The sequence below is a fragment of the Drosophila tropicalis genome, unplaced genomic scaffold (genome assembly GCF_018151085.1).
Source record: "Drosophila tropicalis isolate 14030-0801.00 unplaced genomic scaffold, ASM1815108v1 contig_845, whole genome shotgun sequence".
Lineage (NCBI taxonomy): Eukaryota > Metazoa > Arthropoda > Insecta > Diptera > Drosophilidae > Drosophila > Drosophila tropicalis.
In genome coordinates this window covers 4,519,330-4,544,874 of record NW_027173338.1, presented here as the reverse complement: position 1 = coordinate 4,544,874, position 25,545 = coordinate 4,519,330, and the positions used below count along the sequence as shown (strand labels likewise).

The 25,545-nt window shown below is 36.5% G+C and overlaps 2 protein-coding genes across 11 annotated transcripts in view; one reads left to right on the top strand and one right to left on the bottom strand.

Moving 5' to 3' along the window:
- bru2 (bruno 2) overlaps positions 1-19,330 on the top strand; it is a 69,659-nt gene extending 50,329 nt beyond the window's left edge. For 7 of the 10 annotated variants that reach the window (XM_068294223.1, XM_068294222.1, XM_068294233.1 and 4 more), the window contains 5 exons: positions 6,840-7,018; positions 9,950-10,514; positions 14,866-15,414; positions 17,696-17,848; positions 17,982-19,330. In XM_068294223.1, the coding sequence (XP_068150324.1) occupies positions 6,840-7,018; positions 9,950-10,514; positions 14,866-15,414; positions 17,696-17,848; positions 17,982-18,253 (1,718 nt within the window). In that variant the 3' untranslated portion in view covers positions 18,254-19,330. Of the gene's footprint in view, positions 1-4,919; positions 4,935-6,839; positions 7,019-9,949; positions 10,515-14,865; positions 15,415-17,695; positions 17,849-17,981 lie in introns of those variants that run through there. The other 3 variants (XM_068294234.1, XM_068294224.1, XM_068294226.1) reach the window with 3 other exon arrangements.
- Positions 19,331-22,251: 2,921 nt separating this feature from the next.
- Pkd2 (Polycystic kidney disease 2) lies at positions 22,252-25,510 on the bottom strand. The gene is made up of 8 exons (XM_068295091.1): positions 24,969-25,510; positions 23,962-24,889; positions 23,594-23,825; positions 23,309-23,536; positions 23,001-23,243; positions 22,687-22,940; positions 22,572-22,625; positions 22,252-22,458 (listed from the first exon to the last, which is right to left on the bottom strand). Exons 1-8 carry the CDS (start codon positions 25,447-25,449, stop codon positions 22,353-22,355), a joined length of 2,526 nt encoding a protein of 841 aa, XP_068151192.1. The 5' UTR covers positions 25,450-25,510; the 3' UTR covers positions 22,252-22,352.
- Between the last annotated feature and the right edge of the window lie 35 nt (positions 25,511-25,545).

Genomic DNA, 25,545 nt, shown 5'->3' with positions numbered 1-25,545 from the left:
CACATAACACAAATGAACCCTTCAAGCGAATGCAAAATGAGCAACAGTAGAGGATACGAAGGGGATTTTTCAGAGATGGGGGAAGCTCCTCTGGCAGTTTGCCTATTGCCAACTTTCCATCTCTCTTTTCATTCTTTCTTTTTTTTTTTTTGTGATGCCAAAAGAGCTACGGAAATTGTGGCGCTCGCGGCCCGGAAGTGTTGCCAACGTAATCGAAACGTGGCTGGTCTCCGGCTCCATGTTCCAGTTCCATGTCCACTTCCATCTCCGTCTCCGGCTATCTGCTACTGGTGCTCCTGGCCGTCGATGACGCCGTCCGGTTTGTTGAGCGCAGCTGAGCGGGTATCTCTAGATGATTTTAATGATTTTGTACATTTGTCGCAGTTGGCGGTTGGCTCCTCCATTAGCTTTTATGATGGTTAATTGTGCCCATATTTCAGTCTAGCAAAAGGATTCAGTCTGCGTGTTGGTGTGTGTGTGTGTGCGGGTGCTACACGGTGTGCGAGTGTGTTTTATATGTTTAAAGTTTTTCTAATTGTTTTAAATGTGTCTGATGAAGGAAGACAAGACATAAAATTTAAATTTTAACGAACAATCTTTAAACTAAACAGTCATTTAAATGTAAATTTATGAATTCGCTTTCTTTCTTGATTAATTGCAGATATTTCGTCTTTATCAATCTTTGTCAAACCAGCCTAAAAGTATGCAAATAACTTTTGTCCTTTTTTGTGTATTACAAGACATAAACTATTAAGAAACTTAAAATTGGCTTAACAACCAGAATACAAACGAGGCTGATGCTAGAATTATCAACATAGAGACAGCCATTCTTTCAGTAAATTTTAAATTGAGCTCTGAAATCCTATTTCATTCTTCCTCACGTGCTACCATGATTTTAATCCTTAATACTTCCCACACATTAATTCATTCACAAATGTTGTTTGAGATAAATTCATCCTTTTGTATATTCTAATAGTTTTAAGCCTCAGCTGCCTCTCAAGTTTCAATTAACAATTTCTTGCAGTAGCTACTTAGCTACTTAGTTAGGATAAGAAATTTGCATGATCCGCTTGAATTTAATGTTTTTCAATAAACACATAACAGGCAAAAAGATTTTTCCATTGTCTGTGTTTGGTGGGGGGAGTAGCAGGATGAGATTAAATGAGCTTCGCGGCAGAGGAAATGGAAATGCAGTGTGTTCACACACACACATCCATGGTTAGTTTTTGAAGTACAGTTGTGCTCGAGTTGAGTGTGTGTGTGTGGGGAGAGAACACAGGAGCAACTTTTCGCATATTTGTATCTGTTTGTGTTGTTAAGTAGTTTTTGGAACAGCAACGGCAACTGCATAAATATTTATTGCATAATATGGCGCACAGGGTGTTTCGGGTATGATTAAATTAACGAATGAATAACAAATCGGCCAAAGATAAAAATAAAGAGCCTAACTGAAATTTTGCCACCAACAAAAAGTTGTTACAATTGAGGAAAAAACAAAAAATTATGATGGCATATGTGAGCGCGTGGGCAACAGACAGAGGGAGAGATAAAGAAAAAGAGCAGAGAAGGGAAAAATAAGGAAGAGCTCTTAACTCTCCTGTTCTCTGGCTTTCCCCATGGGCCAACTTTATAGCTTTCTCCTTTGGGCTGGGATGAATATCGTGTACCCAGACAGAACTTATTGCGGTGCAAAAATTTTTATGTTTTAATTCAATTAAGCTTCCTGTTCCTGCAAGAGCCCAAAGGCAGGAGGAGCCTAAGGGGGCCTGGAAGGTAAATGAGGTTGTCGACACTTGCCGTGAAAAAATTTTCGACATTTTCCACGAGTTTTCTCTTCTCCTCATTTCGCCCCTTCCCCTGCTGGCTGTTTCCTGCTGCGACTCCTATTTGCATAATTTTGCAATAATTGACAAGCGCAAAAATGTTAAGGCGGAAACGGAAATTAAAACGAAATTATAACTACATTTTTCTCTGGCAAAAAAAAGGAAGTATGTACATATATTACAATAATGTTAATTATATGAATTCTTATAAAGTCCCAAATTTGGGAATCCTTAAATTATTGTCATTGATTGACTGTAAAGATCCTATTTAAATTGTTCCTTTTGATGGTTTAGAAAGTGAGCAAAAATTATAAGCTCAATTCGAATTGGAAACCAATAAAGATTATAACTGCAATTACAAAGTGTAATAAATAATAATTTAAATCAAAAATTGTCCAAGTGTTTGATTACACAAATAAAATTAATTCAAAAGAAAATAGCCGAGGGCAAAAGCAAATATGAATAAACATAATATAAATACCTTTCATACTTTATACAACATTTTGCAAAACTAAACTAATGCCGCATTTATGTGGCATTTATTAGAATGAGAGATATATGTATGTATATAGATGGTGAGAGAGAATGAGAGGCAAACACAATCATAGCCATTAGCCAAAACTTGTTCACATCTGTTTTTACATATGTATTCTGCTTTACAGCCTTTGCCTCGGAAGCGCCCTAGGCTATGCTTTGAATAATGTTGCAAACCAAAATTGCAATTATGTGTGTGTGAGTGTGTGTGTGTGCGTGCGTATGTGCGGGTTGTGAGTATTGTGCTATATATATGTGTGTGTGTTTGCATAGAAATCTGGCTGGCATGTTTAACATTTATCCCTCTTATACATTTACCATTTTAATGCTCTACGCATTACGATATCAAGCTTTGCCCCTCATCCTTATAACCAAAATATATATACATATATAAATCTTGGTGTGTGTGTGTGTGTGTGTGTGTGTCTATGCAAAGCTCTAACAACAACCCAAGGGCTAGATTTTCTTTAGTGGAAAAGTTTCTTGCTGTAAATTATTCTTATAAGTAGAAATCTTATAAATGCAACTGATGTACACTCTATATGCAATTTTAGCTCAAACTGCCAAAAGGCTTGCACATTTTAAGGCGTTGAGTTTAGCTTACATTTTATGTTTTTTAAAATGAACATTTTCGTTTATCTACAAAATTTATTTTCAAGAAGTTGCTTTGATTCTGGCACGAGCTATACTCAGTTATATGCTTGAAAGTAACAAAATACCAAAAAATCAGCATTCATATTCTGGCTTTGTCTTTTATAACTTTAACTTTAGATATTAAACATCTCCATAGATATAGACTTAAAAGAGTATCTGTTATCCACAATTTAATACATGTTAAGTTACCCTCGTGTATTTGCATTAACCTCGTAACATACTTAAATGCGTTTGATATTGTTTCGAATATTTGCACAAAACAGTTTTAAACTGTTAAATCGGAGGGGAGAGAAACCTTGAGGGTGTCGCAATTAAAATGCGTAATTTGAAATTTAAATTTTTTCCACAATTCTGAAAATTGAATGCAATCTAATGCTTCGGTGGCTTTTCATAATGTGATCCAGAAAGAAGTGAAATAAAAATTATGCACATGACAAACTTCTTGGCTGGGGGAAGAGAAAGCCCGCAGACTCTTGATGTCTCAAGTGTGAAGTGAAATATCTTGCACACATAAGTACAGTTTCCGCTTTTGACTTGGTCCATATAAATCTTAAGACAGTTAACGACATGGCAAGAGGAGAGACAGAGAGAGAGATTTTGAGGATGAACTTACAATGCAAAGGAAGTTGCCCAAAAAAGTCAACTTTATTTTACCAGCATAATTGTAGGCACGAGGATGCAGAAGGAGCAGGATGAGGATGCAGAATAAGATGCTGAGAAACTGTTCGCTGCCAGTTGAGGAAACCAATTTGTGGTAATTGTCGTGAAATTGCAATTTCTGCAACTGTAATGGGGCCTGCATCTTAAGTTGCCCACAACGAAACAGAGACAGAGAGATAAGCAGTTTGATGCGGGTGGGGGAGAAAGTGAGTGTGAGAAAGTTAAATGAGCTTGTTCCCTGGGTCCTGGAGAGTTAAGAAAATTGTGACAGTTGTTTGCACTCGACTCAGCTCAACTCAGCCAACTCGACCCGTCTCAACTTGACTTGACTCTACTCGACTCGACTTTCTCCCCGTGGAAGGTGAAGATAATAATAAATCGCCACCAGCTGAATTAATGTGGCAAGTGTTGAAGGACTTGTGGCAAATGAGTCTTCTTTATCCCACCGATGAAATTTTTTTATAAATATTCACTACAAATATTAATTCAAAATTAAATCGGGCAAAAGCATGTGCATAAAACTATATAGGAGAAAAAGTGAAGGAAATGGCACAGGGAAGATTTCTGATCTGTTCATCCCATAGTAAACCAAAGCCAAGAAGAAAGCGAGAGAAAAATTCTCTCAAATCTGGCATTCTACTTCATTGTTTAATTTCAATTACTTGTAATTTACTAAAAAGAAATTTCATTACTGACCACATGTTTCTTCTCAAGTTCTACTTCACTATAATTCTATACATGGTCAAGAAGATGAGGGTAGAGTGGAAACCCAATTTACAGCATGTCAAAACCAACAAGACCAACCAACCAACCAACACTCACCTCTATAAGTTCTCGGACTTTTGCACTCAGTCGCGCGTTTATCATCGGTGGAAAATCACGTGCGCATAAAACTTTCCAATCAGCGATGCCAAATACAAAAGAGGATGCTTAACAAGCTCTTCTCTCCAGTCCGGAACAGAAGAGCCAAAAGATAAAGAACAAGTGTGTGTGTGTGTGTGTGTGTGTGTATGGTGGTGGTGGCTAAGAGAGGAAAGTGGAAAGTGACTCAGGTGCTTGCCAATAAGTTTTGCCGAGTTCAGTTCATGGGGGTTTTCTTTTTTTCCGTTATCTTTGCAACTTAAAAGTGGCAAATCCATACAATAAATATATAAAATGTTACATTTTTGTGTCACACCTGAACTAACCTCAAATAAATTTTCCACATACATGTGGTGGACAGCTGGCTGCAGTAGAGAAGAAGCCGGGCAGGAAGGACGAAAGGTAACTATCGCCAGTTGTTGAAAAACTTTGCAACACGTTAAGACCTTTTCAGAGCGGACGAGGGGAAGAGAGACAGAGCTGAGTGCTCTGGGCGTAACTCATTCTGGTTTCTGTCCTTTAGGCGAATGCAACAATTTCCAATCACTTCCGTTGCAGCGACACAATTTTCTATATATTTATACTTTACGACAACGAAACTCAACCAAATAAATGACGAATTTCAGATACCCTTACAGACACTTTCTTTATAAGAACCCATTTGATAAGAGTATTTTAAAGTAAAGTTTCCCATGTGCATGCAAAACTTTTCAAAACTAGTCGATTGGTGGGAGAGAGAGTTTTGTCTCTTAAGTGTTGCCAAATGAAAAGTTTCACCTACGCTTTTGTTATCCCACCCGTGCAGCTCTTCTGCACACATTTTGCATCTTCCCCTTGGATATTCTTGTTGTTGCATTGATTCGATTTGTTGCGATTGCGTTTTTTCGTCTTTTGCATGTGCGCCAAAAAGTTTTGCTATGCCAAGTAGATGCATTTGTTTTGGTTTCCACCACCCAAGAAGAAGTTGGAAGATAAAGCATACAATTGTCAGGGAGTTGAAAAGTTTGCCCCTTCGCGCTCTCACAATTGTTCTTACGGGAGAAGAGGCAGAAAAGATGCCCAAACACATGTGCAACAGTAGTATTAAGGATTTATTGTCGTTCTTAAGCTTTAAGTTCTTTTATGATTAATTTCAAGTCCTTCACTAATAAATTAACCAAGAGGCGAAGAGGAATCAGGAATTCGGCATTCTTTCGCTTTAAGCTCCTCCAAGCAGTTGTAAAAACCAAGTTGTAAAATTTTCACACAACCTCATTAAAGTCCTTAAGAGTTTTTCGCTAGGGTAAATATACTTACACACACACACACACACACACGAATAAAGCAAAATCTACTAACAATATTTTGACAATGTTTACAAGAACATGAAATCAGCGAAAAAACTGCTAAACTTGTACATAAACTTAAAAAAGTTATATCAACAGTTTCTAAAATTTAACTACATACGTGTTAGGAACAGTTTCTTATAAATCTAGAAAACGTATTTCGTATGCTTTCCTTTAAAGAAAGGTTTTTGAAAGATATCACTAAGTTTAGTTTCGAGTTTTTATGTCTTTTATATTTAAGTTTTTCAACTCTTAAGTCTGGATTAAGCTGAATTAAATAATATATATATAATTCATAAACTAGAACTAGAATGTTTTTTTTTCAAGTATCAACCTATCTCCTTATCTATGTATGTAAATATTCGGTTTGTCTTGAAATAGCTTTTTAAATTTAGCTTGAAAAGAGCTAAATTTACGGTACAGCTGCAGGTTAAGCTTTAAATTCAGCATTCGCATTCACCTATGGTTTTAATGTCATTTTTATGACAACCATTTGCCGTTAAATTTCACTCGTCCTCGTACTGTTGCTCGTTACGTTTCCAGTCACAAAGGACTCTATCAGTCAGTCAGTCTTTCAGTCATTCACTTAGTCAATCAGTCAACTTGCAACATTTTTTTTTTACAACCATGTTGCGGGAGCTTGAATGAAGTACCCACAAACCGTAATAATAGTTGTATGTTCTTCTTGTTACACTGGCAACTCATTAAGTTGAACTTTAAATATCCCGCACACAGAGGAAGCGAGAGAGGAAGGAGAAGAGGAAGAAAGGGCACATTGCCGCCGTGTTGTTTTCGACCTCTTGACCCGGGCTCCCATGTTACTTAATTGTTACAATATTTATATAAAATATTATTCCATCTTTTTTCCACCTGGTAATTTTCTCTGTACTTCAGCTTATAAGTACAAACTATTTTGTTTGCTTTTTCAAAAACAATTTTTAAACATTCCAATTTTAATTTAATGCATTTTTTTCTCTTACAGAGCGCAAACTTTTCGTTGGCATGCTGAATAAAAAGTACACAGAAGCCGATGTGAGGCAACTATTCACGGGCCATGGAACCATTGAGGAGTGTACCGTGCTGAGGGATCAGGTGGGCCAGAGCAAGGGCTGTGCTTTTGTAACATTCGCAACCAAACAGAATGCCATTGGGGCGATCAAGGTAAGTTGAAAGCTTTAATCCCAATGGGGGGAACACTTTTTAGCTCTTTTAATTAGTACATAATTAATTAGTATTTAATAATCTTCTTTTAGTTAGAGTGGTTTACCGTATATATAGGCATCATATTAACCCTATTTTCATTGCTGTTATCTCCTGATTTCAACTAAGGAATGATCCTTTCTTGGAACTTTAATTTTAGCTTAAAACTTCTGAATGATCGCTATGGAAGAGAGCATTTAAATTGCCGTTAGATTCATGAAAGCATCTACATTAAGGTCCCATTTAGAGCTTAAAGAGCCTTTCCCATTGTCTATGCTCGTTTTTTGCTTTTTGTGCTGTGGTTAAACTGTCGCAATGATTAATTGTTGCTGGTGGCATCCGAGAGTCGCGCATATAGTAAAACACGGTTCGTACTCTCGCTCCATCTCGCGACCGCGTATAAAGCTGCATGGCAAGGCAACAAAAACAAGGGCAAAAACCACAGGCAGCTGCAAACAGGAAGCTGAAATGCAAGCAAGACGCCGCCTCTGGCAGCGGAAGAAGTCAACTTCCTACTGCTCCTCCTGCAACTCCAAACACACACACACACATATTCAGATACACATGACCATACTAATGCAAGTTTTGCGCCGGAAACAGGCAAAATTACAAACTTCCGACAGGCCAAACACAAACACATGTAATACAAACACACACATGGTTGGTGTGTACGTGTGCGAGAGAAAGAGAGAAAGCATAAGCACAAGGACAGTGGCAAATATGTTGTCTCTGTTCTGTGTATATTGCACATAATTTGTCGCCTTTTGCAAGATGAATGTTGTGAGGATTGTGCGGGGGCCAGTCATCCAGCCAGCAGGCAGCAACAACAAAAGCAACAGCAGCAGCCATTATAAAGCCATATATGTATATGCACACACAAGTACAGTATGCACTTGCAGTTGATAGATTCCCTTGAGGAGACAGCAATAGATGGTTTCAAGATCACTATTTTCGAATGCTAAAGTGTTTTGTTATGAATCCACCCATCCTAGATTTCAATTTCAATACAACTCTGTGAAATCTACAAAACATGCAAAGAAAAATCATACGATTGAACTAGAGATATCAGAAAATGATCAGGATCTTCAATTAGAAACATTTTTCATTCCTATTGCTCGACTTGCACTTCCAATATTATTCATTAGTTGGTAGTTTCCACTGTTGCTAGCATTCTTGTGTATATGTGTATGTACATATGTGTGTGTGGGCAAAATTTTAATGCATTTGAAGTCAAATAATGTGATGCGAAGCACGCACCCAAGCAATGAGCTGGCCCCGACCAACAAAATGATTTGACTAAAATTGAGGAGCTAAAAGGGGATTCAAAACAGAGAGGGAGAGAGAGAGGACGAAGGCGAATAGCTGGGGATGCTTTTGCATCATCGTCATCCAGTCTCTGTTCCCCGAGGATGGATTGCAACGTCATTGCAGTGCAGTGTTCCATTGACGCCTGAAAGTATGCAATGCTCTATGCCATGGAAATGCATTTAAAGCAATTTATTCTTTACTCCTATTTTTTTTTTTTTTTTTGTTTTTCATCCAGTTCGTTTATATCATCCCAACGAGAACAAGAGGAAAATGTAGAAAAACATTGGACAAAATGATGCTGCCAATTTTTCAGCTCTTCATGCAGATTTTCTTGTTCTCTCACTAATTTGTCAAGCTCTGGGCACAATACAGGGAGAGAGAAAGGGAGAGAAAGACAAAGAACTTGTGTATTCGTTTAAAAAGTTGTCCCAAAATTCTCAACGTATATGCAGTATAATCGTTTGTTCTTTCCAAACAAAGTCATCTCGGGTTTTTCTCTTAACTTTGGCGACCTACGGAAATTTGCCTAATTACTTCAACATCCCCTTTAACGAGAAGAACAATGTGCCGCGACAGTGGGCCATAAAAGTCATAGCGACGCAGCCACAAGAATTTATAGTCAATGTAATTAAAGCTCTGGCCAGAGTTGCCACCATCACCACCACGACCACCACATCGAAAGCGAGCCGCTAAAACAAACAGCCCGTCTACGAGTCCAAGTGCCGCCACCGCGAATTTCTACCATGATATATATGTATGGCTCCCTCCCAAAAAACACAGTCTACCTAAACCGGAAAATGAGTAAAGTGGCTAAATGTTTGGTTTTACTCGCCAAGAGTTGCCACCCATTCCATACCCAGCACTTTCAACCTCATGCCAGAGTGAGTTGTACTTCTGGGCGGCTGTGTAAAACTATTTTGTGGCGGCAATTTTGTTTTGTTTGGGCTTAGATCTCGAAAAAGGTGTAAATTAAGTTGCTTAAGGGAAAAGTTTGGGTGGTTTCAAACAGAATGCGGGGGAGGCGGAGGCACATTGAGTGGGAGTCTGCAACTGCGACTGGCGGTCGGCTTAAGTGCGCGTCATTATTTTGATGTTGTAAGCCGTAAAACTTATCAAAAACAGTTGGGGCTCATCGTAATGCCTTGCCACAATTGCAACAGCATTACTTCCTGTTGGAAGGACGATAGCGACAGCCAGTGGATTGACGAGAAGAGCGAATTGTTTTCAGAGTGCTAGTGGTGAGATTTAATGATAATGGAGAGACAAATAGAGACACGGCGTAAGGAAGTAAAAGATGAATTGTGAGCGAAGAGAGGAACAGACTTCATCACTCAAATATTTCACAAACTTTTTAAATCTCCTTTAATATTCTATCCATTTTTTGTAAGCGAAGTTGTTCAGAATATTACATTAATTTGAGTGCTTAAGTATAAGTTAGATCTGTTACTATGCGAGTCGAGTCATTTCATATTAAAGTGAGATTTAAGTGGGTAATTTAGTATGTTTGGTACTTTTAGAAATATGTTCCCCTTGAACACTTAAGTCACTCTAGTAAGAAATTTTTCAAATCTATTTATTTTTCAGGCCCTTCACCAAAGTCAAACCATGGAGGGATGCTCTGCTCCCCTAGTTGTTAAATTCGCCGATACCCAAAAAGAAAAGGATCAAAAGAAAATGCAACAATTTCATGCGATTTGCGGCATCAATGCCCTAACCCAGACACCCAACGGAGCTGCTGCAGCCACAGCGCCTGTGACATCGAATCCAGCTGCCACGGCATTGATAGCCACAGCAGCCAATGGCCCGGGGGCAGCAGCAGCCCGTCCTACCCTAGCAGCAGCAGTGCCAACAGCTGCCCAGCAGGCAGCAGCAGCCGCAGCAGTTGGAGGAGCAGCAGTAGCTGCTGCAGCAGCACAGAATGCAGCTGCCACTTTGGTACCAGTGCCACAAGCAGCCACATTGAATCCTGCCTCATTGCTGGCCACTGTTGGTAATCATCATCATGCGCATCATCCCCACCATCACCCCCACCACCAGACCCCTGGGGCAGCGGCAGCAGCAGCAGCGGCGGCCTATCTATCGGATCCAAATGTACAGTTGTTCCAGCAATTGCAGCAATATGGCCTCGCACCAGCTCATTACTTGCAAGGTGAGTGGGAAATTCGAAATCAGAAAAATACATTTACTGTAGTTCATAAGCATATTACCTACGAGAGTCTCCCACTTCCCACCGAGTTCCCCCCTTCAATTGAGAAATGAGTCAGTCTTTAGTTTGTTACCTATGTATCTATCAATCTATTTCTTTCTTCACCCATTTTTGATCGTGTCTTGCCACCCAAAAAATTTTATACAGAGTAAAAGAAAATGTTTCATTTTTCTTGTTTGTTGTTTAACTTTGCTGTTTGTATCTTCATTTAATTTATTTTTTTTCTTTATATAAATTTTTTGTTTGTCCTTTTTCTTTGTCGTGTTGAACATTTTGATTTAGATAGAAATCTTTATGTTAAATAAGAACAAAAGGGAGAGAAAAATCATCAAGAAAATCAAGATTTGAATGAGCTGCTGGAAATAACAAGGAAAAGGAATAGTTTTCAGGATACATTTAAAAATATATAGAATTTTGAAAGGATTTTAATTTAATTTTTAAAAGCATACTCTTAGGCTGTACCTTTTATGGCATCAATAAGAACGAGTGGGAAATGTTTAATCTAATTTACAGTGAGGAACCCTCTTCTTACTGTTTCCCCTTCTGATTCACTGCTTTCTTCACATCTTAACCCAGTTGCTTAGAGAATTAAAGACCATTTCCATGACATTTCAAAAAAAGCAACAGAAAATTATGCACCCTATGACAAAGCTGTTAAACATTGCAGTCATTTGTTGAACCATTTAAAAAACAACTAAACAAGCATTAAAAACAAAACAAAAAAAAGGAGCACAAGAAATGAAGAATAAGTATAAAAACCATTTACAACAAAAGCCAACATTGTCTCTGCTTTGCTGTCTTTTTCATTTTGTTGCTCCCTGTCATGGCTTCATTTATAACATGCAAAAGATGTAAAGGAAAGGACAGAAAAAATTAAGGGTCAGCCATCTTGTAGACTATATCCTGTCATTTGCTACTAGGAACAACAACTGTCAAATAATTAATTTCAATTTAAGCAACAAAAATTTACATAAATGCAGACGAAGACGAAGTAGTAGACGGAGAGAAAGTTTGCGAGAGAGCTTGATGAATAAAACAAAAATTGTAATAGGATTAAAAGGTAGATTCTGATGCTGCTGCTGCTGATGATGGGAGAAAGACTTACACACAGATTTCGTACGTGTTGCATATGCAACACAACTCTTCATTAGAATGGCCGACAACGTGCCACGCCCCACAATCTCCCGCACTTCCGCACTCCCTACCACTCAGCTGTCTGGACAGTCTCGACCATGTGGACATTTTGCGCATAACAAATCAAGCAAGGCAAAAAAAAAAAAAAAAAAAGGGGGTAAAAGGAAAATCACAGACAACCAAATGTTGAAGCGGCGCGTGATGTAATCGTAGAACATGAGCAAAGTAGAAAAAAATAACCAAAATAGAGGAAAAAATCAGATGCCAAATGTTTTGTCAAAGGAAAAGCTGTGATACTCTTCCAATTGGCAGAGCATTGAGAAACTTTCCTAAATAAGGACCAAAGAAATCTTTACCAAATCAAAAAGTGGTCTTTAAAAATAAACTAAGAATGCCTTCAAGTTGAAATTTGACAATCAATTTTTATTGATTTTAGAATGATATTGAACTCAATAAAGAGAGAAAGAATCACAATGATTATGAGCTCAGCCAATCGACTATTTGGCTTATCAAAGGTGAAACCAATTAGCCAAATGATATATGCTTTGACATATACCCCAACAGATCAGGGAATACCAGAATAAGGTAACTGGTAGAGAGGGCAATGGGAAGGTAGATACATAGATGAGTCAGATGGGTGGCTAAAAGCCGTTACAGTAAACGTTCCATAAGCGTTGACAGTGAACGAATGGAGGGCAACAGTTAGAGAAGCAACTTAGAAGCGACACAACGTATGCCACTTGAATAACAAATGACATTTTTAAATGTCAGGAAAAGTACGAGGGGCGCAATGTCCAGGACACTAAAGGACAACAACCAGCAACAGCGACAGCAAAGCCAACGGCAACGATGATGATGGCTAGCAAATGTTTGAGACGTGCCTGCATCTGCCTTGGCCACATTTCTAGGAGTTAAATAAAAACGCGTTAAGTGGAGACAAAAAATGTTAACGTTTTGCTCCCTGGCGGAAAAGGTAAAGCTCATGGAAAAAGAATCTTAAAGAAAATGCTGTTCTTTGCCAAATACTTTGCGCCTCAAAGCAAATAACTTACAAAGCAACAGAGACCAGTGGTAGGGGGCTAAGGTATTAGAGGTGGAGATAGAGCTGCCTCAATAGCTGCAGGCTTTTTGTGTGTGTGTGAATGCCACAAAGGACGCGCTGATGCAATGCCAATGTGGCATGAACATAGAGTGTTTTGGCCCCAGGTGTGCAGAAAGGTACTTAAAGTTTTTATTCAACCAAAAAAAAAAAACAATAAGGGAGAATACAGAAGAAAGAGAAGGCAGGTGAAAAGACTTATATAGTTTTATTTTTCTATCCAGCAGCTCATTCAAAATTGATTTATAAAAACAATGACTTTTGCCTGTCTGTGTTGTCTGTATTTTTGTTTACAGTAGAGCATGCCATAAACACATATACACACACACACACACACACACACATCCACACACTTAATACACACTCATAGTACAATAAATAAAAAGCCATGTTTAGGTATTCTGTTTTGTGTAGACGCTTGATGCAAAAAAGGTTTAAATGAAAATCAATTGATAACTAATTAGTTATTATTAATTACACAGAGAAAAAGTTAAAACAAGGATTATTTTCCAAGCCATAAAAGAGAATCCTTATTAAACAAATTCTGCTAAACTTTTTCTCTGTGTATTCAAATCATTTATGGTAATTTAATTGTAAGTGTTGCATATAAAAAAGGAAAATATTTATGAGCCAACCCCATAGAGTGAAAATTCAATCAGCTGCCTTCTAATGCAATTGCAATTTAATTTAATTAAATTTGATTTGATTTGATTTTTATATACCTACATTTATATATTTACATTTCGTTTCTATATATATATATGTCTAACTGCATTTGATACACTGAATTGGAATCTTTTTTTATTTTTATTTACATATGTATTTTTTGTTGTATGTTTATGCATTTTAATGTAATTTATTTTTATTTTTTTATTTACTTATTTTTGTATTTATATTTCATATTTTTTTTATTATTTTGATTTGATTCACTTTTCATTGAACATAAATTACTTTAAAGGATTGAAGAAGATTGCAAACGAATTTTAATGTTCGCGAGTAAAATAACTCTTAATTTAGTTTTCAAAGAATTTCTTGAGCAGATTAAACTATATTTAAACGAGTTGACATTAGTAAGAATTTCCATTTTAGATTCGGATAAAGTAGTTTAATGCAATTAGTTCCTAGTCAAGATCTATTTAAAGATTTCCTTACGTGCTTAACTCTGTCATCTACAGAGTCCTTAAAATCAAGTTAATTAAGTAAGAGATCCGAAGGCAAAGCACTCGATACCTCTCCAGGCTAGAAACTGCTGGACAACAGCAAGTAGATTAGACGTCTGACCTATGCATAGACCAGAGATGGACGGATGATTCCGCCCCCACTTTTATGATTACCTTTGACAGTATTTGCTCATCCATTTCGGATAGATCGCAAATAAAAATAAATATAATAAACTGTAGAAAAGTCTCAGACAAATTTTGAACTAGAGTTAGAACCTTTTCAAAATCACGATAAAAACAGAAAGGATACGCCAAGGATTTGGCTAGTTTTCTTAGAACTTTTGTAGATTTCTATTTCGTTAGTCATTCAAGTTGAATAGGATTATTTATTTTAATAGGATTATTTATTTTTATTTATTTTTAATTTTTTATTTTCATTTTTATTTATTCACCCTCATTTTGTATCATATTCTTTTTATTTTATTTTTCATTTGTTGTTTATGATTTTTATGTTTTACATATTTACATGAATATTATCAAAAAAAAAAAAAAAAAAAAATTTAACCGAAAACTGCAAAAATTAATATTTTGTTGTGATATAAATATATATATATTTTTTATTTTTTTTTTTTTTTTTCGTTAATTATAATTTCCTGTAAATGTAAATAATCCAATTGGGTGTGTGTTTTCTTCTATGTTTTTTTATATATATAAAACTATTCGTTGAACATTTTTTGGTATGTCTATGATTGACTCTGTGGTCATGTACAAAACAATCAATCAAACAATCAATCAACCAACTCAACCAAAACCTTACCAAAACCATAAACAAAAACAAAAAAAAAAAAAAACAATCTTGTACAAAAAATACAAAAACAAAAAAAAAATGGAATGAAATCAGGATTAAATTTCCACCCACCGGATAACAGTGCCCACCACAGCCAGCACAGCGCATCAGCCGCTTCCGCCGCCACTCTATCGGCTGTCGGGAACGTTGCCGCAGCCGCCGCAGCTGCAGCAGCAGCACCACCACCATCAGCTCACCACCCACACCCCCACCACCACCAACACCCCGCAGCAGCAATTGGCGGGACAGCCGGGACACCATCCAGCGGCGGGATCACTACCGCCGGGCATGTTGCTGGCACTGGACTGCTCGCCGGTCCATCCATGTCTATGCAGAATTTGGTAACTCTATTGGCTACGCCCACGCATCAGCTCACCGCCGCCAACAGCAACAACAACAACAACAACATTAGCAGCAGCAGCAACAACAACCATAATACCACCAACACAAGCAACAACAATTCATCTTCTGTTAACCTCCAACGTCAGGCTTTGGCGTTTAGTCAATTGGTCGCACATCCGCTGTCACAAGGACATGCACATCCTTCGAGTATACAACAAATAATGGGCGCAGGTCCCGCTGCCGCCACATTAAGTGCCATTTGTAAGTAGAGCAATTTGGTTTTTCTTAAACCTTAACCCTATATTCCCAAAAAATCCCAAACAACCACCTTTTCCTCCTACTCCTACCCACTCTTCTGTCTATATTTGTGTTTGTGCTAATAGTGTCTTCTTCTACTTCCCCAGTATTTTTGTATGTGTGTTTTATTGTTGTTGTTGTTTTCAAAAATTCTATATATAAGCACTAATTAAATGTTCCTTAAACCTTTTGCACCCAACGGATCGCCCCGCCAGCTCAGCTTGCATGCGCTAAAGCTCTTAATTCCAAACAAAAACAAATATACTACATAAAACCGAACTGAACAATCTTTTAGTCCATTTATATCCTGGAATGACAGGACAGGATATACATATATATATACATCAACCATTTTTTCAATATATAAACTAACTTAAATCATAGATTTTCAGCACAATAAAAACTGGGAAACTATTCCATTGAAAAGATATCAATTTTAAGACTTTGAAGTCAAACATTAAATTGATTTGAATACATTTGAGTTTGAAGCTATAGAAGAGCACAATTAACTGGGAATAGTTTCAGGTTATTGGTACTTATATTAATCTGGAAGTAAACAAAAATATAAATAATTTTAATTGCACCTCAGAATGATGGCTGATGCAAAAATTTAAAATTAGGCAATTCCTTTAGTCACTGTTGCCTCTAAAAGAGTTAATCTTTTACCTTCAATAACATGGTCCGATCAGAAATCAATAACTCTGGCCCTGTCACTGTCAATTTCAGAACATTGGCACTATTGTTAATTAAAATTTTTCAATATATTCATAACGTTGCTCTGACATCGTCCCCTATGCCTTTTTCTATCTAATTCGTCCATAGTATTTTTTGTTTTGTGTATTGTCAATAAAAAATGTTAGATATATGCAACAGCTAAACCAACAGTATCTAAACAAAGACAAAAACAAGCTAACAATTTCACAGGATGCCCACCAATATCAAAACAAACAAAACAAAAAAAGAAAAATAACAAAAATTCAAATCAATGCCAACACAAATGAAAAAAACCAAACTCCCTTCATACAATGCCCTGTTGATTGCTTTTGGTGAAATAAAAAAATTAAGAAAATAATAATGGCCATATGCCAGAAAAATCGCAGAATGAGAATAGAATTTTTACAAACGGACACTTGAAAAAACAAACAAAATTTGTATTGAATAGGTCAAAGTTTAAATATTCTACAAATTTATGTTTTACAGCCACACATCTATAAATATTACCATAACTCAATAAATAAAAAATAATTTTTAAAGACTTTTGTCACTTTTTTTGTTCTTTTCAATTAGTAAGAACAATTTTTGGCAAATTTTGCAATCATAAAAATTAATTTAAGATCTAAAATTGCGCAATACTCGAATAACCATAAATGGTTTTGACAACATCAAAAAAAAAAAAAAAAAAACAAAATGGTCTTTATAATTTAGGTCCTTGATGATTTTTGTTTATTTCGCCACCATCAAATTGCATGAAATGTAACAAACAAAAAAAAAAAACAACAACAGCAAAGAATGTAATAAATTTTTAGTAGATTACAAAAAACAACCAAAAAATCATATGAGTACGGTCAAAGTAATTTTCAAAATAACGCATTTGGGATACCCTTCTGCAACAATTAGATAAATAACTTCCATCTTTAATTCGAGTCCTTATAAAAAAAGATTACATTTTGCAGGATATTTTCAAACTTTTAAGCTTTCCAAAGATATTGTAATAAATGGACCCACTTTTTTAGAGTATTCAAATATTTTGCATGAAGCACAAAGCAACTGCCAGTGGGCGGTAGGAAAGCCTGTAAGGCTGGGCTCAATTAAAAAAGAACAACAACAGCAACACCAATAAAAAGACCAACAACAAAGAGCTAACAACAAATTTATTTCTTGGTTTTTGTTTTCGTTTTCCTCTTATTTTTTTGTTTTTCCCCCTGCAAAAGGATGTGAAATTTAATAATATAAGGGACAACAAAAAACAAAAAGAGCCACAGAGAGAAAAAGAATGAAAAATTCTCATATGCGTTAACTCAGCTGTTGGTTGTACGTGTAAATGTGTATGTGTGTAAGTGTGTGTGTGGTTCTTTTTATTGTTCTATCTGTTAGCGTCTCTTTATATGTGTGTGTTTGCGTGTGTTATGTCTTTGTCCCTGTAGTATAATTTGTTCCTTTGAGAACGTAAAATCATATATTAAATTTTTGTATTTGTTGTTGAACATTTTTTTTTGCTAAATTTGATGTTTTGCATTTGTTATAGGGCCGACAGCAGCCAGCGAACCTTATGCACCCACTCATCTCAGTGGATTGACCAATGGGTCAGCAGCCGTTGCCTATGGAGCCGCCGCTCAACCTCTAACTGCCAGCGCCCTTCAAGCAGCTGCAGCGGGCGTGGCGGGCAAACAGATCGAGGGTGAGTTAAACACAAATCGTTGCCTACTTTTTGGCATTTGAAAAGTTTTTGTGTATTCAAATGCCTTCTTCAGGCATTATTGCTACAGAAGTTATAATTATTTTCATAAAATATTCTCCACTTTGCATTTCAGGGCCCGATGGCAGTAATCTGTTCATTTATCATCTACCTCAGGAATTCATTGATACGGATCTCGCATCGACATTTTTGCCCTTTGGCAATGTGCTGTCAGCCAAAGTGTTTATCGATAAGCAGACAAATTTATCGAAATGCTTCGGTTTCGTTTCCTATGACAATCCACATTCGGCAAATGCGGCCATTCAGGCGATGCATGGTTTTCAAATAGGCACAAAACGCTTGAAGGTCCAATTGAAACGTTCCAAGGATGCGGCCAAGCCGTACTAAACACATACAAACACTCACCACACACCCCCTCTCCACACACATACACATTTAGCTATTAGCATACATTTGTGCCTTTTTAGGGAAAGTTTTGTCGAAACCAAAGGACCAAAATTTAATAATTAAGTAAATAAATACATTTACATTTACATAATACATATTTTCGAGTGCACAAATAAAGAAAATCCCACAAAAACCAATCCAACAATTCAAACCAAAGATGGAAGCAGAAGTGAAATGTTGTTGTTAATCGTTTTTGCTGAACAAAACACAAACAAAATTTAACAAAAATCCCACAAATCTGAAGCTGCTTTTTGTTGGCGGCGCCAAAGTATTTTTCAAAGCCAAATAGTTAAGCAAAAAAGTAAACGTAAAAGCAGTGACAAATATTTTTGCACAAAAAAAAAAATTGTTAATTTTTTATAAATAGTAAAACAAATTTGTAGTAGTTCACAACATTCGAAACTTCACAAGAAAATCATAAAGAAATTGCATTAAGTCATTGTTAATCAACTGAATCCTCCGTTGATCCTTGAAAGCTTTATGGAAAAAATTATTGATTTAAAAACAACGACAGTAAAATCGATATCGATAACTAAAAACTATTGGATCTATTCAATCGGAGGGTTAAAAACTAGAAATATTTAATTAATGAATCGTTAAATTCAATGCACCATTGTTTAATTCAATATAACTTAACCCTCTAATTATCATATAGTCATCTCTATATAGTTGTAAACTATTTAAAGTTAAACAAAAAAAATTACAAAGAGGTAAATTTAATTTAAAGTGTACTTAATTTTTGCACATGGATGAACATTAAAAAAAAAAAACCAACAAAAACACAAAAGCGAAATCTATCAATACAAAATAAAACTTTAAGTTTAGTGAATATATTTAAAATTATAATGGTAAATGAAAGAAACGAAGCTTTTTAGTGCGTATCGAAAGTGTAATTGTACTTGTAATCTTTCATGTACTTGTAAGTACTGGTAGTTGATAAAAGGCAAAAGTCCATAACTAAAATGGTTTTCATATTTTCAAACAATAAATAACTTAAATATATACAATAAAATAAAATATTTGTGCTAAAATTTTTTTGGGGTATAAAATGTTTAAAAAGTCAAGTTGAGTGTATTTATTTTCGTCGAGAATAATTTCAAGATGTCTAAATTGTAATATATGTATGTATATAAAAACAAAAAGAGGCCTTGCGAAGGCGAATCCTTTTTATCTTGATTGTGATTCATGGTCAAACATGAAGAAATTGGTTTGAAAAGATACAAAGGTATCGAAATCTATTGATGATAATGATTAAAACTTTAATGGGAAGTTTATCTTTCTTGCTTCTAGCTTAATCTATCCCAAGTCTTCTATTACCCATTTTTGGTCACGGCCAGCTAGATTACTCAATTTGTTGTGCCTTCCTTAAGATGCAATCGCTTTTAGCACTTTTTGAGTGAATTTTTGTCCGCTAATTGTTGATCAATTTCTGCAAAATTAAGCAAATTCCCAACAATATGTTTAAATTTCAAGCCTCATTTAATGTTTAATGTATTAACTTTTATATATGTGGAATATAATTCTTTGTTGCTGTTGGCATTAATTAATTGTGGTCAAGTTTGGGTTAAGTTAATTGCTTATTAGCCGCCTATTGTAAATTGCCCTTTAAATGTGTATTAAATTATGATAGTGAACTCAACTGTTTCAGTTGTCTTTTTCCTCGGTTTCTGCAAAATTTTTACAAAAATATATATGCCTATACTTTAAATGTTTAAATAAAGAGGGTTTTTTTTATGCGCAATGGCAAACACAATTGGAAATCATGTTTTTTAATGTTTGCCATTTCATTTGTTATTTGCGTTTTAACTGCGAGATATGACTACAGTGAAAATAAATTAAATTGGAAGATGACTACACGAAGGATACCTCTTAAAAATTAACTGAACTAGATGGACGTAAGCACTTCCCCCTCTTTATAGAAACGAAATTATTGGAATTATCTAAAAGGTTGGTTGGGGACCTTAACTGGCTGTTAGTAGTCGATCAAAATCATATAAATATCAGATACCAATTTATTGATTCGATTATATAGCAGAAGAGTCCGCCAAGTGAATTTTAAAGTCGCTTCTAATTGTACTATTATTAATTTATTTATTTGGTCATGTTTTACTGTAGCTTTATTGTAATTTTAAGGCATTTCATTGCTGCCGAATTGTGTGTTGAATATTTACGCTTCAATTTCATTTTTTGGCTCTCAGCACTTAACGTACATAGGTATATACATATATATATTTTTATCCACATTGTTTGAAGTGGCCAACATATTTGCCAGCATCATCATCACTAGTGTCGCGGCTGGACCAGATTGGGCCTCATCGGGACTGTGAAATAACTAACAAAATGCATTTTATTCAAATTAGGTTTGAAAAATTTTGAAGAGGTATTTAAAATAAAGATTTTTATGATTTACTACCTTTAATTGGAAAATTATAAATACAATAATAAATACATTCTTTGGAATTAATATTAATTCCAAATGAGTTTGCCACCGCAAAGAAACCTTAATCCGCTCCCGTTTCTTGACACATCAGGCAAATAAAAGTGGTTAACGTTCCGCCATAAAGCATAAAAGTAATTATGGCCCTCTCTCTTCTGCATTCCCTTACAATTTCATCCATTCAATTCCTCTCTTACAATTACTCTGCCTCTTCACCTGTCTGCACTTTACTTTTGTATTTGCAACTTTTCAATTTTTATCCAAAATAACAACAAAGCGAAACAAACCAACAACAGAGCCCTTGGTTATCTTTTTACTGTGTGCTACTTACTTTACTCACCCACTAGCAGAGGTTATCTCTGGGTTGGATATGGCTAACTAGAAAGATAGGTAATAGGCAACTCAGACTACTTATTTCGATATATAGAAATTTTCTAGAGGCTCTGTAAGCCTTGTTAACTATTTTAGTGTTTGTTAAATCGCCACGATCCTGTATCAGACTATCCTATAGATTTAAATCTTAAATCCAATCTTACTTTTCTCTAAATCTTAATTTAGTTTTTCATCCAAAGGAAATCGCGACGATGGGTAACTTTTCCTAATTTCGATCCTAATGGTTACTCTCTGACCTAATACAAGCAAGATGATAGCTAACCATCCCATAAAGCATAGCCAAGAGCCATGGATCTGCCGTAGATTTTTTTTTCTTTTCTTGTATTTTGAAGAATTTCTGTGGTTTTTTTAAATTTGTTTTTGGTTTAGGATTATGCGTGTCTTTATATTTGAGAAGAAATTTGCTCGAATGCCCTTTGAATATAATATAATTATATGAAAGAAACCCCATACATGGAATATGTACGTCCTTTGTCTCCCGTCAGCTGAAGGCAACCTTATTTATGTTATTTTCATAAATGCAATTTGCAAACTCACCCACACATTAACTCGATTCTGCATGCCGCACAGTGTCCTTTCGCTCGAGGAACGGCAGCAGATGTTACGCTTTGCCACAACCGCAGAAGGTTGGCGCAAAAGGACGAGCTCCCAACTAAGAGGAGGACCATCAGGGGGCGTGTTCACAGGACGCTGCTCTTAATGATGCCACATATCTACCAGCTACCGTCTTCCACCCTCCAGCCATCCATTCACCCCATCCACACGTACAGTTATAACTAAATACATAGTTTAATTCGTGGCTCGACGCTTTGTTCACGGTTGTTGCTTTCGACTCCCACAACTACTTTTTTTCTACTCCTTATAATACCGTTCTGCCTTTGTTAGCACAAGGATGTTTGTGTGAATGGAGAGTGGAGTGTGAGGAGGAGTTGAAAATGGAAGCCAAGCACGGATTTAGCAGAGATTAGCGCTCGACTCTGTTGGTTTTTTGCGGGTTTTGTTGTTTGCCATGTTCCGAAAAGTTGAACTTAATTAATTTTCACTTTGGCTCTCTCTAAATTTGGGTTGTATTTGATTAGGTTAAAGCATCTCCAAAGAAAAGAAAATATCCCATTATACACATTTTATTCAAAAAATTCGAAATTAAACGAAACCCAACAACATAAAACGTAACAAAATTTTAAAAGGAATTTTAACAATTCTTTCTACCTATCTTCTCCTATTAGCTTCGCGTTCGACACGCTTCAGTATCGCATCCATATTAGTTACCAATTGTTCTAAAATCTCCTCCAATAAAGCCACACGATTGTTTAAACTGAAAAAAGAAAAACAGTTTCCATCGATTAATCGACTAATTTATCTTAAAGCATAACTGAAAAAGGGTTTCAATGCTTCCCAAACAGTTCCTATTATTGTCTTACAACTTACCGAACCATTTCCTTGTTTTGAACATCATCTGGTATTTCCTCAAAGTAACGTGCCCTTAAAGAGAATTAAAGTACATTCAAATACTTAAACATAACTATCAACTTATGTGACTTACTCAGCTGGAGTCATATTCCTTCTTAATTCTTTGGGCTGATCATATTGATGTGCCGAATCGTCGTTATCATCGTCACCGGCAGCGGGATCCATTTCCCTTTGTTGAGGAGGTCTACGCTTGCGCCCACAGTGAGTTATGAAATAAATGGCACCCGCCAATTTTTTATACACATACGAGCCCAATTGACTGCGCCCTTGAGTAATTTCACTCTTTACCGAATTATAAGTCTCCATTATGATGGCCAAGAACATGTTCTGAAAAAAACGACAAATGAATTACTTTAAATTCGATTGAAAGCCAACAGATTTACTTACCAATAATATGAAGAATACTAGCAAGATGTAGGTTAGAAAGTATATAGGACCCAAAACACGATTTGCCTCCTCGATGAGATTATATTGAAAGTCACCCAATATCATACGAATCATGGTTAATATCGAAGTGATAAAATTACGAAAATCTGGATGCTTAGTGCCAAATAATAAAAGTCCCAATTGGGCATAGGCTAAGAAGACAATGCCAAACATCAAACTGAAACCGGCCAAATCTTTGGAGCACTGAAATTATAAAAATCATTAAATATGCTCAGAAATTTAAAAATAGTCCAATGAACTTAGCTTACCCGCTTCAGAGTTGTGGTAAATTGTACCAAAGTCTTGTTGAATGATATAAATTTAAAGATTTTAATCCATACCAAAAATGCCAATATGGCCATCATATCGACATATATGGTATTCCAATAACATAAACCATCTAAACTTTGATATCCGTCTTCGTTTTTGACTCGATCGGTTATAGCAATCACTTTAAAGGAATGCCAAACATTATAGACTAGTGCACAATAGCAAAACTAATTGAAAAGTCACATTAGAAACGAATGCTTTTTTGGGTAATCGCCTCATCTTACCAGCAGTATAATTGAATCAAGAAGATTTAATAGCGACCTAAAATAGTTACGCACTCCCGTCTTACGTATCTCTACGATCTCATAAATTGTATAATATACAACCATAATATACCAGAAGATATAGATAACAGTCATAAGAAGACTGCGATCGGTAAAGAAGGAATATTGTTTCACTGTTTGCAAATGTGTTTGAGGAATAACCCCACCAGTTGGAGGAATTTCCGCAATAAGTCTGAAGTATAAATAAGAAAGGAAAAGAACATAAGAAAGAACATGCGAGTTACTGATAAATGCTTTCTACAATGAGTGTGGCCTGGATTTAGGTAGTTTTAGTCAGTTTTAGTCATTGCATTGCATTACATACTCACTTGGCACTCTGAAAGATATCGGTATTCTCATTGTAAAGGTTAAATTCGATTAAGCATAACCGTGATCCACGATCTAGCCAATGCTTTTCTTTCAAATCTTGAATTATAGCTTGATTTGCATCCCTATCATAGGTGAAATCGACTGTGTAACCACCAGTGTGATAGGATCCCAAGACAGTCCACAGAGGAGTACTATCTAGTTCACTCATCGTACGAAATTTGGTACCCTTATGATAGCCCGTATTCTCCTCAGCACCAGCCGAGTAGGCAGCATAACATGTATTAAAATACCGTATAAATGCATCATTCACATAGCAACTCTCTCTGCGGACACGTATCTGACGCAATCGTGGCGGTCCCAATAGCAGATTCTCATGTAGAAATACCCGGCCATGCAAATGAGGGGTACCTGATCCGTTAAAGGACCCGTATTTACCACCTACACTGCTCCCGGCGCCGCCGCCACCGCCACTAGAACCTTTGCGAGCAAACCCTGCTCTGTCCGGTGGCACAGCCTGCCGAGTTTTGCGAGCCTTTTCCATATAATTTAAGTCGCCATCGTATTCTATATGGTCATTATCCCAGACTTTTCTTTTCTTGCGAGTCGATTCATCAGATGACCGATCATCATCGTCATCGCCATCGCCATCATCAACATCTTCTTCCTCAGGAGGGGGTTCTTCAGTAGTTTCGCTGTCATCGGTAGTTTCCGTTTCCGTTTGCGTATCATTTAAGGGCATATGATGCATGTCGCCGTGCAATGTTACGAAAAAACCATAAACTAAATAATCCCACCAGTCTGGCACTGTGATTAGTTTTCCAAAATTTATAGTCACTGAAGGAGCCACCATCATATCCCGGTTGGTGAACAGTTTTTTCATTGTGTCATTAAAGTAAAACATATACGAATGACGCACCGAAAGAGTAACTAAACAGTAAGTTGAAATAATGGAAAACAACAGATTGTTCTAAGAACTTTTAGAAATGCGCAATCGGTAATCACTCACCAAGCGATGTCAATATCAGAAATATAATAAACACACCAAACTCCATCAGAGCATCGCGAACTTCCTCGTCGGTCGTATACAGAATACGTGATGTTTTCACTTTCAAATTACCATGGCCGGCTGCTATGGATTCCCGATGCCCTGAACGTACTGTAGATTGCCGTTCTGTTGACTGAGTTTCACCCCTTTTGAAGAAAGTGCGCCTGGGTTTCTCGCGTGCTTCAGTCGAAGTGCCCGGCACAGATCCACGAGGATTGTTATCATTCTGGGCGGCAGAAGCCGCAGTCGATGTTCCTGGAGCCGATGCCGGTGTTCTTTGAGCCAATTGAGCACGTGTTGGTGCATTTCCGCGCTGAGGATCAGCGGTACGCACTGTGCGTCTCGTTCCACCTGGAGATTCTGTGTCACGCGGTGGTACAGGAGGGCCACGAGGAGGACGCGGCGGTGGTGTCGCACCACGACCTTGATCCTGTTGCGACATTTTGCAAGATTTTTGATATTTTTTACTTTATTGTTATTTCTTGATTGTCTTTTGAATAAGTTTTTGGGCAAACTGAAATATCCTTAAACAATTTTT

Coding starts and splice junctions, on each gene's coding strand:
- Pkd2 (XM_068295091.1), bottom strand. CDS start 25,449: ATGTCGCAACAGGATCAAGGTCGTGGTGCGACACCACCGCCGCGTCCT. Junction 23,244..23,308: donor TTACCACAACTCTGAAGCGG/GTAAGCTAAGTT, acceptor TTATAATTTCAG/TGCTCCAAAGATTTGGCCGG. Junction 22,626..22,686: donor AGGAATATGACTCCAGCTGA/GTAAGTCACATA, acceptor ATTCTCTTTAAG/GGCACGTTACTTTGAGGAAA.